A 13,907-nucleotide genomic window follows, 5' to 3' on the forward strand; every position below is an offset into this window, starting at 1 on the left:
GATACGTACGCCTCTGGGTCCCACCACTCCTTTACCGGTTCACCGGTTTCCTCTCTCTACCTTGAAACATAATCGTTATTTATTTTTCCTCAACACTCGGCATCAGCAATTCGCCGGTGCAAATTATCCCATCTTTCACGCTTTCTCAAAGCGGTGTCGTTTTGTTCCTTCTTTTCACTACCTTCTGCTTTGTTTTTTTCTTCTCCTTTCCTGTGATATAATTTTGTTTCTCTCTCTCTGCGCGGCTCTCCTGAGCCAGTTGCAGGGTTGTCTCGGAGGTTTGATCTGAGAGGCGTCGCAGAGAGAGAAAGCGAGCGTTTTCACTGGAGGAGAAGAAGAGGAGGAGGAGAAAAATGGCGGTTTCAAAGGTAGTTTTGATGGCACTGGCCGTTCTCGTTTTTGTTGTTGCTTTGCCTGCCGTTCGGGCTCAGTCCATAGCTCCAGCTCCTGCGCCCACCAGCGACGGTCAGTTCTCTTTCTTTTTCTCGCTCTTCTCTTTTCGCTTTTTTGTTTGATTTCGTTTTGCTCTGAGCTGTATATTTCAGATCTGAGATCGGTTTCAGAGAAAGTTTGAAGTTGAGCTGTGAATGTATAATGGTTGTCACTGTCTCAACAATGAATGAAACAATAGTAACAGTTGTTTCTCTCTCAGATCTAATTTCAAGTTTTGAATGTGATGAACTTCCGCAATATCAGTTTTTTTGTTTTTTTTTTTCCTGTTTCCAGAAACGGCATCGTTCCAAAGCTCAAACTCCCTTCTTTGTTCTTACGTTTTGCCGTGATGTTGAAGTTTTGTGAGATTACTCGCATAGAATGCCTTGGTATTATTTGTTGAAATAGGACTGACATTAAAATGAAATGGATTATGTTAAATCACTTGAAATTGGATTTAAATCACACTCTTTATCATTGGAGAACCGATTCAAAACTTATATCTATGGTATAACATCTCCTATGAAAAAATTCATTCTCATTGTCCACAGCATTTGAATCACAAATTTTTTAGTTATTACCAAAATTAGAGCGTAATTATTGGACTCAGGTAGAAAAGAACTCATTGAGTTGTATTTATTGGACAATGTGTAATTTCGTGGTCAAATTCTTCTATTTTGCTTGTTTGATACTCGCAATGACATGGCTGTAAATTTTTTAGAAATCGAAATAATTTGAAAAGCTGGCTTAATAATTAATGTTAGAAACTTGCTTTCTGACAACTTCTACTATAAAAGAACGGGAAATATTTCATATTCACATGATTTCCAGATGGCTATATATTAGAGCCTTTGCATGTTAGCTATTAATGCAATTCAGTTCTTGTATCAAGGTGATACTGATGGTATTGTTATGGTTTTTCAGGTATAACCATCGACCAGGGAATTGCATATGTGCTGATGTTGCTGGCACTGGTGCTCACATACATCATCCATTGACCCACAAAGTGACGGAAAAAAGCTGAAAAAGAAAAGGGGAAAAAAGAAAAGATGTTTTGGTTGGAAGCAGCTAAGATTTAAAGAGTAGGAAGGAGAGAGTGTTGGTGCAGTATTTATTCAGGAAGAAGACTTGTTGGTAGATGGGTTATGTCTAGGTCGGACATGATGGTCTTGTTGTATGTAGCTTTCTGACTAGACAATATTATTTGGCGTGTGTTTTTTGCTAATTTTATATTCTGTTTGCTTGCAGAATTTCTTCCTTTTTTGGAAGAATTGTTTGTGAATCCTGTGTTCATTTTTCTGGTTGTTCACTTTGTGAATCATCTTATCTACAGACCTACAAATTAAATACATATCTAAAGGTCTATTCTGCATGGTTTTCAATAAGAGTAATCAAAAAACCGGTTTTGAGAATAATTTTAAAGCCAGGTATCTAAACTTTCAAATTAAAAAGTTTTCAAAATATTCAGTTATTGGCTATAACATCTTTTTTTTTAAAAAATTAAAATTAAAAACACCTGAAATTTAGTCTAAATTCATAAAAGTTGCAACAGGTTTTACCTAACAGATAAATGAATGAAAGGAATGGATAATAGATTGGTCACATTTCGGGGTGGCAAAGCTGTGATGTGACTCGAATAAGAAACCAGTGTTGTATGTCCCTTTGATAATGATAATTACCTGAAATGGAACGATAAAAGGACTAATTATCATGCATTTCCCTTGCCGTATATGAAAATCCTATGGACACGTTAATTCAATCCGCTAGGTGCCAATCCACCATTATAACGCCATTATTACCCAAGCGGCCACTTCCACCTGGTCCATCACTAAAATACAAAATGTTTAACTCAATAGATGTGTTTGATAGGCAAAAGATCTTCTGTGGGGCTGGCCTCAACCGCAAGCTGTAGCGTCTGATATCAGTTTAGGGCCGAAATGGTCTCGACGGGCAAAAAAATTATTACGTGTTAATTTCATTGCCTCAAGCTTTTTGCTAAATGCACCTAACCCTTATTAAATACCTTACCTCTTATATCCTTCTCATTTGTTATTTTTATTCACCTCAATAAAAAAAATATTTAACAAAATTTCAAATCAATGAATCATTTACATTTAATTAAAACATCAGAGAAAGTAATCTATTTATTTTTATTTCAGATTAAATCCATATTTTGAAAATATGCTTTTTTTAATAAATTACATGACTCCTGGGGAGGGCTAATTCGATAATAAGTTTGGCGAAGGTGCCTACATAGGGTTTTTTTTTTTTTTTTTTTTTTTTTTTTTTTTTTTTTTTTTTGGGGCAATGAAGCCATTTTGGCCCCAACTCTGTAATAAGACAAATATCAAGAAGGTGCGTTAAGTATGCGAAGATGGTGCTGTACTATCACTACTGCAGAAAAATGCAAACTCAATGAATACCCACAAAATAAACAAAAGGGGGTTCGAAGTTTATATGAAACCTTCAGAAAAATAGATGAACCATGAAGTGATATAAATGTGTCATCTTTCTATCCTTCCACTGTGAAATTGACCAAAATTAACTCTTACTAGAACCAAAATCAAAAGTACATCTTCCGGAACTTGCAAATTCTTTATAAATCCCCAGATTGGGTAATGATGAAACAATTTGGTGAGTCTGATATGGCTGGTTAATTCCTATTGAATCCAACGATAAGAAACAATTCAATCAAAGCTTCTTGCCAACAGGACCTGCTTCCTGTTGATTCTGGTCAGCTAGAGAGAACTTTTTCACTTTCTGCAGAGAAATTAGCAAAGGGAAGAATAAAGCCAAGGAATCGATTTCAAATACAATAAAGGGAAATCACAATAAAACAGCAGTATATATATGAGCAAGCAAGAAGGAGGATCATAGATGGCTAGAAAACAAAATGAACAACTGCAAGATTAACTTATAGGTCTTAAAAAATCAATTCCAAAATTATCATTTGCACTTCTGATACATATGTTTGATTAATTACATTGCAAGCATCTTGGGTGGAATTCACAAACTCAAAGCCACTGTTGACTCAGAGGGATGACCATCAAAGAATTATGCCCAATCAGTTATCGAATGCTCAAAACTACAAAATCAGAATCTCACAAAAGGCAAATTACAGTTTTCAGTCTACTATCCAGAATCTCACAAACAACTAAGAGCACTAAAATCCATAATTACATTATTTGGAGCCATTCCTGAACTATGGATATATTTAGGGGAGCAAGGGGTTGAATAAGGATGGTGCAAATGAGTAGCATCTTTTAGAAAGAAAAGAAATAAAACCACTAGCAGGAAGGAAGAAGGTGAATTAGATACTTTTTATTCTTATAATCAAGCTGCATTGTGAGAACTACGAAGTACCAGTGAAAGAAAAATGATTAACTATAAGGAAGAAAACATAATTGACTTGTTTGGTATTAAAAATGAGTAAGTCTTTTCAATGTTTGGTAACATGGAAAATTGAAAATTATATTAAAAAAAAAAAACAGAGCAACATATTTTCAAAAAAACTGTATCCAAAACATTTCCTGAAAATCAATCAATTTTAGCAAAATATTAAGCTATTGCTTTTCATGTTTGAAAAAATACAAACACTTTTAACATAGAATATAATCCAAAAACAAACAAGATGAGATTCATACAGATCACCAATAACTGAAGGTCAGGATCCTAATGAACAAGCAATATCATATACCTTTCAGTATCAAATACTTCATAAAATATAAAATGCAGGATGAGAAGATAACTGCCTTCAACTCTCTACATTCTCATTACAGTCACACAGAACATATGGTTAGTACTCCAACCTTCAAATTTTCCAATTATCAACAAAACTCTTTACAATTAGCACCTAGCCACAAATATGTCAAAAAAAAGCATAATTCCATCTCAATCTCAATGTTTCTTAGACTTTCTATCACACAAAGCCAGAAAAAATCGAATCTATTGCTAAAATCAATTTTCAATTTTAGAATCGAACACAGAAAACCACAACCAAAGAAATGAAGATCAAAAGATTATCAAATTCAGAGAATTGATCAAAGATAGAGACCGGTGGTTGGATCAGTAGAAGAGACCTTGTTGAGAACGCAATCGCGCAAGCCCTGCAACAATCGGAGGCATTTTTCTTGATCGAAGGCGGACTCCGTAACGCAGTTGAGCAGATTCAGGGCCTCCTGTCCGCATACGGCCTGAGCTCGGGGAGGTTCACCCATGGCTTTCTTCGCCTATAAACTTAGGGTTTTCAGAATCGTAGAAGAACCCTAGATGCTAGAAATGAAATGAACTGAAACGTGGATTTCTCTCTCCCGTGAATACAACTATTTAATCTCTTTCTCCTGTGTGCGCTCCTGGTTTCCAGAAGAACCGAAGCGCAATCTGGTAAATGGAAGTCAAGAAATGTTTCACCTTCTCCCGTGTGCGCTGTCAGTTTCTCAAGGAAAATTAATAGATTTTTTATTTTGTTTAATTTTTATAAATATTAATAATATATATTTGATAATTCAAAAATAAAAAATAAAAATATTATATAATAAAAAGTGAAAGGTTATTGGGTGTTAATTTTTTATTTTAAGTTTTAATTATAATGTGTTTAATAAAAAAAATGTATTTTTACATTTTTTTTTTTAGTATTATTATGTTTTAAAATAGAAAGTAAAAACAAACTACTATGGATTATTAATAATTTTTATTTTCAAAAAAAATCAATTCAAACAAGTGTTTTCAAATAATTAATTCATACCAGAAACCATATGGTATATGATGCGTAAGTAAGCTTTTATTTATTTTTATATTTTAACTCTATTTGGATAACTTTTAAGAAGTAAAAACACTTTCTTTTTTCAATTAAGGACTTTTAGTTTATGTATAGTTGATTAATTTTATTAAAAGAGCTTAGGACTTGAACATGGCAAGGTCAAAGATCAATTCAATCTTATTAATTTCAATTATTTTTATGTTTAGTCATAAGTCCAACTTTTGAATTTAGTTCCATAGGGAAGTCCAAAGCGGGGAAGATCCTTTGTTCAGGTCATATCCATTTCTAGTCATGGGTAAAAAGGAGAAAAAACTTAATATAAAAATTTGAAAAATATTATTTCTTGTAAAAGTTCTATTTTTATTTATTCAATTTGGTTTATATTTAATAACGTTTTTATAAATACTTGTTTTAAAATTATGACTTTGACTTCAATTTTTTTTTCTAAGTAAAAAAAAATAAAAATAGAAAGCTATCTAAGAAAAGGCATTATATTTAATCTTGTTACTTCTTATTCAAAATTTATAGCTTTATACTTTAGTTTTTTTTTATATATATTTATACCTCAATTTTATACATTTTGACTCTTGTTGTTTAAATTTTACCATAAATCTTGAATGACCTAAATCAAAAGTCCAACATGTTCCAAATCAATGTCATAGATTTTTTCAACCAAAATATTCTAATTTGATAACCTTAATTTAGGTCATAATTTGAAGGGTTATTTGATTAAAAGGGCTATTGAAACCCGGTTTTGAAAACTTAACTCTTCATTTTTTTTTTGTCATATTTTGACTAAAATACTCTTGTTTTTCTTGTAAAATAGCTCTGTCTTTTAAAGCTATATATAAAAATTTAAAATAATTAAATATATTTATGTAAAAAATGAGTCACTCTTTAATCATAAACGTGAAATAGGTTAAATTCACATATATAAAATTTATTTCGGTCTTTTTAACTAATTAGTTCTAATTTGGAATGTCAAGGGTATGTTTGGTTCCATTTTGTCATGACAGTGTTGCATTTCACTAAATATAGATACCAAATCCCCATCAGTAAAACTGAAAATTTTTGTATCCTCCCATTATAAAGCAGAATTTGACTTGTTCAAGAAACCTCCAACACAAACACAAGAACCATATACACCAATGTCTGTGAATAAAGCGCTTCTGGTTTTCTATTCAGGCTTGTGTTGAAGGGCACCAAATCCCTCCTTCAACCCCCACAAGGCACCAAAAGAAAGAGGAAAAAAAATCTGGCCAAAATGCATATCGTCAGCTTCCTCATGTTGGCGGCTGTGGCCTGTTTTATGACTGCACCGGCGGCTGCCTTCAGCCACATTGTTGGAGGAAGCTTCGGCTGGAGCACCCCTGGGAACCTCTCCTTCTACGAAGATTGGGCTAAGCCCAGGACCTTCGGCGTTGGCGACAAACTTGGTAAGTCCCCCAGCCCTTTTGTCCTCTCTTGTCTTTGATAATAAGTTCAACGATCAATTACCCAAGAAATTTAGGCGGTAAGGAACGGCCCAATTATGCATATCAAATCTATAGCAGATGTTTAAATATGGATGATTTTGCTGAGAGAGGAGGGAAATGCAGTGTTTCCTTTCAGGACGGGGGTGCACAGTGTGGTACAGGTTAGCGAGGAAGAGTTCCACAATTGCACGCAGAATGACGCGATCGACATGTTTTATAGCGGGCCAACGATTATTGAACTCCCAAAGACAGGGACCTTTTACTACTACTGTGGCGTCGGGACACACTGCGAAGCCGGCCAAAAGGTCAAGGTCACGGTGGTGAACGCCGAGGGCTCAGCTGGCACCCCTATCACACCTAATGCCTCGGTGCCAGCTCCTGCCGATCACAAGTCCTCCGCAAAGGAAGGTTGTGACGTTGGTACGGTTTCAGGAATGCTGGTTTTGCTGCTTTGGGTATTCATATGAAGTGAGTTGTCTAAGCGTACGTAAGAAACATTCAGCCTCGTGAATTGTTTTGTGATTCATCCACTTGGGCTGTATTTTTGTTTACCAATTTCCAACTATTTTTAGAATTTTGTGATGAAATGAGGTTGGTATTCACATGTTTATTGTCTTTTTTTTTGTGATTTTTGTGAGTGCTGATATATTAGAATGTCCATTTTTCTTCACAAACTAATAAGGCGAGTTGTGTTGGAAGCTATCACTTCATCTCTCATGTGGGATTGCATCTTGGGCCTTAATTACAAGCCCACCAGCCCAACAAACATGGTTCCACATACTTACTTGAAGATCTAGGTGTTATTTGTTTTTTTTACTTTTAACTCTAAATAGAACTTTAATGCTTAATTATTAAATTGTTTATTTTTGTAATATTTTATTTTTATTAAATATTAAAAAAATTAAAAAATATCAACATATTACTTTTTCCATTAAGAAAAAAATAAGTATTTTAACATTTTCTATTCAACAAAAAATTTATAATAAAAAAATATATATATTTTTTTAATACAAAAGCTTAAACAAAATTATAATTAAACATAAAATTACATTTTAAATTTCAAAACTAGGGTTAGTTGAAATCGGAAAATCGGTGAATCATAGCTTGTTTCCTGGTTACTAAAAATTGAATGAAATCGATATTTTTGGTATTTGATGAATGTTTTTTATATTTATTATTACGGTATATTTTATAAACTTTATGTGGAGTTAAAAAAATTTAAACGAATTTAAAAATCAATTAAAGTTAAATCCAAACAAACTTTGATCTAACCAAAGTTGATTTCACTCTTTCTTCCTTCTACATCAATCTAACCATAACTTTTTTACGAAGGAAAGTGAAGAAACAGGACCAAGGCATATGAATAAGTGGGAATCCCACAAGGAGTGCGTGCTGAGTAGTGGTGTAGGTGTGGGCTACCAAATAAATACTGAGAGGGCCGAAGTCATGATATTTACGAAGGAAAAAAAAAAACAGAGTGGATGGTTGAGATAAATCAGCACAAGGAGAGGAGATCTCCAGCGTTGGTCCCATCACTCTCTTGTCGGTATGTGAAAAGGGACAGGAAGAGGGCCTGCCTGCCCTCTCTCACACCCACACACTCCATCACTACCCCATTTCCATGCTCACTATGTCCCCCCCATTTCCCCCCTCTCCTCTCTAGTAGGAATCAGGAACCATTATGTTTTTGTTTATATTTCCCCATACCCATTTCACGTGACCACCTCCCTCCCACACCCTCCTTCATTGCATTATTATCATCATATTTGGTGGAACATCCATTTTATTTTATTTTTAAAATAATAAATAAATTTCCTTTTTTTTTGGGCGGGGGGGGGTGGTGGTGGGGGATGGGGGTCATACCGTCATGGTCACGGTCTTTCCAGCTGCAGCGGTGAGTAGGGGACGGGAGTCTAGTTGCAGTGGACCCAGTGATGGAAGACCGTTAACCTGACACACGTGTACGGCCATGGTTTCTTCTGATTACAAACAAAGATTTCCCACTGTTGTTTCCCTTTCAATGTATCTGTAAAGATTTTGGAGCCGTGTCTTTATTTATTTTTTTTATTTTCCTCTCATTTCCCAATCGCCTTCTTGTCTCTGTTTCAGACTGTTGTACTATATTTAATACCAGGTGGTAGAAGACTACAAGTCGATTCTTTGTCTTTTCAAATCAAATCCATTTATTTTTCATAATGTAAATTTGGTGGAATTGTGTGATATTGAAAGTTCTCTCTTAGAATTTGGTTAATTTAACAACTTAATATCAGTTATGAATTAAGTATCATAACTTAAAACCTATCACTTAACTCTCAATTTAAATAATTTAAAATTTTAAAATTATTAAATGTAACATTTGCAACCTTGCTAACATTCGGTAACATACAAATTTTTTCAACTCATCATGTTGAAATTAATTTATCAAATATTTTCATCTAGTAAATTTATGTATGTTATGAGAAAGGTTGAACATGCCATGCAAAATAAGAAACAAAAATCATACTCAGAAATCAATTTAAAAAAAGAAAGAGAAAAACACCCAACTGGGCTTTGAAGAGAACAAAAAGGTCTCTACTCAGATAACCAAGCCTTCCAAAGAACAATTGGTCAGAACAGTGTGAAGACAAAGATTAAGATCCCAAAGTATCCACACAATTAAGACTCTTCTGATATTGAGCACACTTCTGACTTCACAGCAACACTCATATGCAAATTGCAAGAGAAGAAGTAGCACCCTTGTACACGCATATACATATATACAGACTCAAAGCAGTGATTCAATGTGGGGGACCCTTAAAAAAAGTGGAAAAAAAAATTGTGAGAAATGAGAAGAATAAAAGGACCCAGTTGGCGGACCCAGTTGGCCTTGCAAGTAGGCCTGTGGCCAGTGCTTCCTCAACTTTTATTATGAAGGCCTGCTGCAAACGGGGGCAGTCCCTTATCGCCCAAGATCTACCCAGAAAGCGACTTCTCTTCTGGCCTTTTTCATGTGAAATTTCGGCTATTAGAAACCACGGCTGAAGTTCACCCAGATGGGAGGGTGGAAATGACCTGGAAAAGCCTTGGAAATTTCACTGGACTCAACCCCATTTTGGGAGGACCACGCTGTTGGCCAAGTATGTTTTTTGTATGTGATGTGGCAGATTGATTTATTAAGTCCCTTGGCGTTTTTTATAGCAGGTGTTGTTTTGGCTTTTGCATGAAGGTTATGGAATGAGCTGAGAAATCTGATGTTGCTGCAGAGATGGATTAAGGGTATTGGATTGCCAAAATCTGGTGTCATCTTTTTATGGGCCCCCAGTATAATATGCACTTCTTTTTATAAAAATTTCCAAAAATCAGAAACAAATTTCAGTATACACTTCTTTAAAACCCCTCTTTCATAAACAAAATTCTCCAAGGAAGAAAATAGTTTTCATTATTGTTTCCAAATCCAAACCAGGCATAGGAAACTTAATCCAGAAGACAGTTAGAGATGCTTACAAATTTGGATGTATGTGGGAAGCTGAAACAGCAAAATATGGAGGTGGGAGTGTCCATAAATTTGGATGAGTGTTGGGTTCGCATCACCGATCCTCTAAAATGATGGGAAGCTGCAGAATCCATATATAGCAAAGGCCCCACTCACAAATAGTCCTTCATGTATGGCCCAAATTGATGCACTTTGATTAACAAAATTTTACCCACAGACAAACATACGAGAAGGGTCCCAGAAGTAGAGAAAAGCCCTTAATCTCCCTATTTCCTACCATCATTTTGTGTGTGCAAATTGCAAACCAATGAATGGTCGGTCTCAAGACACAATAATTGCTCCTTTTTTCAAGATCCTGCTCCCTTGCTGTATTTTTTTTTTTTTTCCCTTTTTCCCTTTTTTTTTTGTTTGCTATCTTTCCTTAAAAAAATGAAATGGGTAGAATTCTCTCTGAGGTTTCAATATTCTTGTGTGGGACTCACTGCATTTTCAGAGCTGTGGTTTTGGTAGAAAGTCAAAACTGATTCGTGGGATATTAGACCAGAAAGTCTTCAAGCCAACTTCCCCAAAAAACGTAAGCTTGTTTGCTACCTCATTTCCTCTATGGAATATGATCAACTTCTCTGTAACTTCAAGTATATTGAGTAGACTAAACAGGAAATATCACATGTTATCATATTCTTTGCAACTTCAAGTATCTTGAATAGACTGAACAGGGGACATCAAATCGGAAAATGCACCTTGTATTATCAATTTTAGCGCCAATTTTGCTACATTGGCAAGTGACAGATAATGAAATGCTAGCGACACAGGTGCTAGCCATTTTCTATGTCTCAAAATGGCTGGATGCTAGTGGGAAAAAAGAAAAAGAAAAAGTTGCAAGTGTAGTATAGAGAGCCAAACTCCAATGCCAGCCGCCCAAATCCGTTTTTACCCACCGCATCATCTGGGCTATTCTTAGCATTCAAAAATGAAAAATCCATTTCAGCCTTTTTGGATATATTCAAGAGTATATGTGTTTTGAATTTTCATGTCACGTGCATTTAACAATTGTAACCAAAATTCCAAAAAGTTAAAAAAACAATTAAAAAAAAGGGGGGGTGGGGGAGAGGCAAAAGCAGATAAACGAACCCATCACCGTTACTTTGACGGACATTAAAAATCAATATTAAAAAATATCTATTATATATGATATGATAAATAAAAAGCAAAAAGAAAAAAAAAAATACAGCCGATTTTTTTGCCTGCCGGAACAAAATCTGCCGAGGAATTGGCAAAGCGGGCATGGAGATCTTTCATTGAACTTGTATGAATGAAGATTTTATCATTTTAAAGCGCGACGAGAGGGTCGGAGACGAATAAATCGCCGATGTCTTGAAAATACTCATCAACGGGACTCGTCGGGAATCTGAATCCGAAATCTTCACTCGATTTAAGGAAGATATCGCTGCAGTCTTCTCTCAATATGCTGTCTAGAAGATTCGTCTCGCCGAAAAACTCTGGTACTGAACTTTGGAAATCGAAGGCATCGTCAACAAATAGTGTGTCAAATTCCGAAACATCCAAAAAGTTATCCGATACGCCTGTGTCGTTTCCGATAATTAGGGGTAGTTCAGTGCTTCGAGTTTGTTTCGGGGTTTCGGGGATGGGTCCTTGCGACTCGGCTTCTTCGTTGATATATCGGAGAACCGAGGTCGGAGAGCAGAGATTGTTGTGAGACTCTTCGCCGGAGCTGGAGCACGTCACCGTCACCGGCTCTATTTTTGGCTTGGTCACCGCGGGGGGTGAAGCGAAGTTGGTGAGCGCGTCGGGTCCACGCAGCTGAATCGCTGCGTTGTCGTACACCATGGCGGCCTCCTCCGCCGTATCATAGGTACCTAACCAGAGCCGTACACGTCGCAGAGGATCTCTGATTTCAGCCGCCCATTTCCCCCAAGGACGTTGCCGAACGCCGCGAAACTTTTTACCCGTCGACGGCTTCGCCAGCTGCCGGACAGCCTGAGCTTCACCTTTTCCGGTGGACTTCTTCCGGCCATTTCTCGCCGATCTGCTTCTCCAAACAGTGGTGCCGTCGCTGTTATCTCCTGAACATGACTGAATAGTGATCTCGTTAACGAACTTCTTCACACGCTGACGCGCGAAAAGCTCACCCTCTTCGTCGCTGGAAGAGTCCGTTGCGTCACCGTCAGTGACGGAAATCCGTACAATTCTGGGCCCATCAGCATTCATACTCCTGCCGGTGAATTTCTCCGACGAGGTTGTCAGCAGCTTAGTACGCTTGCGGTGCTCACTGTACTTGATTGGGGACAACATGTTTCGGGAGATTTCTCAGATTCCCTCCGTTAGCATTGAAAGCAGAGGATGAAAGGGAAAGGGAGAGAGAAGGAGGGTGTAAAAATAGAGAACGGAGAAAAAGCAGAGATTCCTCTGAGAATAGAGAGGCACGGAGAATAAAGAGATAAAGAAAGCTGAGGAAAGAACACACGTTAAAGGGAAGCTTGAAACGCAGATAAACCTGCCATTAATGGATTGAAAACCCACAAAAAGCCATTAAAGCACCAGAAATTTCACGGAAAGTCACCAAAAAAGAAGAGAGAAAGAGTGATAGTCCTATAGATTCAGAGAGAGTGTAAACCGAACAAGTGACGGCAACCCAGTTGATATAGCACAAACGGTACGGAAAGCAACAGGATATGGTAGAAAGATAAATCCCGGAGCTTGTGTGGTATAGAAAGAAAAAGTAGAAATTTCCGGGAAAAGTTGCAGAAGAAAAAAAAAAGGAAACAGAAAAGAGACACTGTAGCAGCCCCTTTAAGAGTAAAGGAAAGGGAAGAAGAATAAATGTCGCAAAGCACCCAAGTTGGACACACGAAGCTCAGGACTTGCCCCTTCCGGTAATCTTCGAATGTACGTACTATTTTCAGTTATTTTCTCGGCCAGTTTCCGGGAAAATCAGACAGAAAACAGAGAGAACAATAGCTATGGAGACTCTGGACAACGGCTCTAGAGATGCACAAATGCTTTGGACTTAGCCAGTTGCTGTTTTATAGGATCCACCAGCCGAAATCGCCAAAACCCGTTAAACCATTATTATCATTATTTTATTATTATTATTATTTCTTTTAAGTACATTTTCCAAATAATAAACATCTTAATAAAAATTGTTTATAAGGAAACATGTCATCCCGGCGGCGACCGGCTCTTTTTCAGATTCCGGCCACTTTTTGGAGATATTTCACGAGCCGCCGCATCTGATGGGGACGTATGATTTCGACACGTGGTGATCTGGTCCGATAAAAGTGACGATCTAATGGGAGAGACGAGTTCGTGCTGACTCAGCCAAAGATTTATTCTTGGAATCAGGGATTCAGGTCACGTGAGACCGGTTCTGTTATTTTTAAAATTTTAATTAATAAAATGAAAATTAACTCAGTCAAATCACTGTTATCAGTCTTGCTTTGACCAAAAAGATTAACCGCCTGTAATTACGTTCACTGCCCATTAATTACTTCTTAATGACGCTTTATCCTTCGGTTTTCGGCTTGGCGGTGAGGGTGTTTCCGCCATTTCAATGGCTTTAAAGACTGTTAGTTTTGCTTAACAAGTGTGCTCCCTCTGGCCCATTAATTTTTTTTTACTTTTTACTGCTTCGTTTCTTAAATCTTTCACGTAAGATTGACGTGGCAGCACCCATAAAAATAATCTAAAGAGTTATGATTTAGTTTTGTTTTAATTTCGTACCAAAGGCTTTGGATCATTTCATTGTAAG

General features: G+C 36.6%; 2 protein-coding genes across 2 annotated transcripts; one reads left to right on the forward strand and one right to left on the reverse strand.

Moving 5' to 3' along the window:
• Positions 1 to 6,345: 6,345 nt before the first annotated feature.
• On the forward strand, positions 6,346 to 7,365 carry LOC117907750 (umecyanin-like). The gene is made up of 2 exons (XM_034821402.1): positions 6,346 to 6,627; positions 6,790 to 7,365. The coding sequence occupies exons 1-2, from the start codon at positions 6,456 to 6,458 to the stop codon at positions 7,131 to 7,133; spliced, it is 516 nt and encodes a 171-aa protein (XP_034677293.1). The 5' UTR covers positions 6,346 to 6,455; the 3' UTR covers positions 7,134 to 7,365.
• A 3,900-nt stretch (positions 7,366 to 11,265) lies between these two features.
• On the reverse strand, positions 11,266 to 13,125 carry LOC117928191 (ethylene-responsive transcription factor CRF2-like). The gene has a single exon (XM_034848115.1). It carries the CDS (start codon positions 12,449 to 12,451, stop codon positions 11,468 to 11,470), a length of 984 nt encoding a protein of 327 aa, XP_034704006.1. The 5' UTR covers positions 12,452 to 13,125; the 3' UTR covers positions 11,266 to 11,467.
• Positions 13,126 to 13,907: the final 782 nt, after the last annotated feature.

This window comes from Vitis riparia, chromosome 2 (genome assembly GCF_004353265.1).
Source record: "Vitis riparia cultivar Riparia Gloire de Montpellier isolate 1030 chromosome 2, EGFV_Vit.rip_1.0, whole genome shotgun sequence".
Taxonomy (NCBI): Eukaryota; Viridiplantae; Streptophyta; class Magnoliopsida; order Vitales; family Vitaceae; genus Vitis; species Vitis riparia.

Excerpts from the sequence above, each read along its gene's own strand:
- LOC117907750 (XM_034821402.1), top strand. The coding sequence starts at position 6,456 with ATGCATATCGTCAGCTTCCTCATGTTGGCGGCTGTGGCCTGTTTTATG. Across the intron at positions 6,628-6,789 it reads CGGCGTTGGCGACAAACTTG|TGTTTCCTTTCAGGACGGGG; the intron begins GTAAGTCCCCCA and ends AGGGAAATGCAG.
- LOC117928191 (XM_034848115.1), bottom strand. The coding sequence starts at position 12,451 with ATGTTGTCCCCAATCAAGTACAGTGAGCACCGCAAGCGTACTAAGCTG.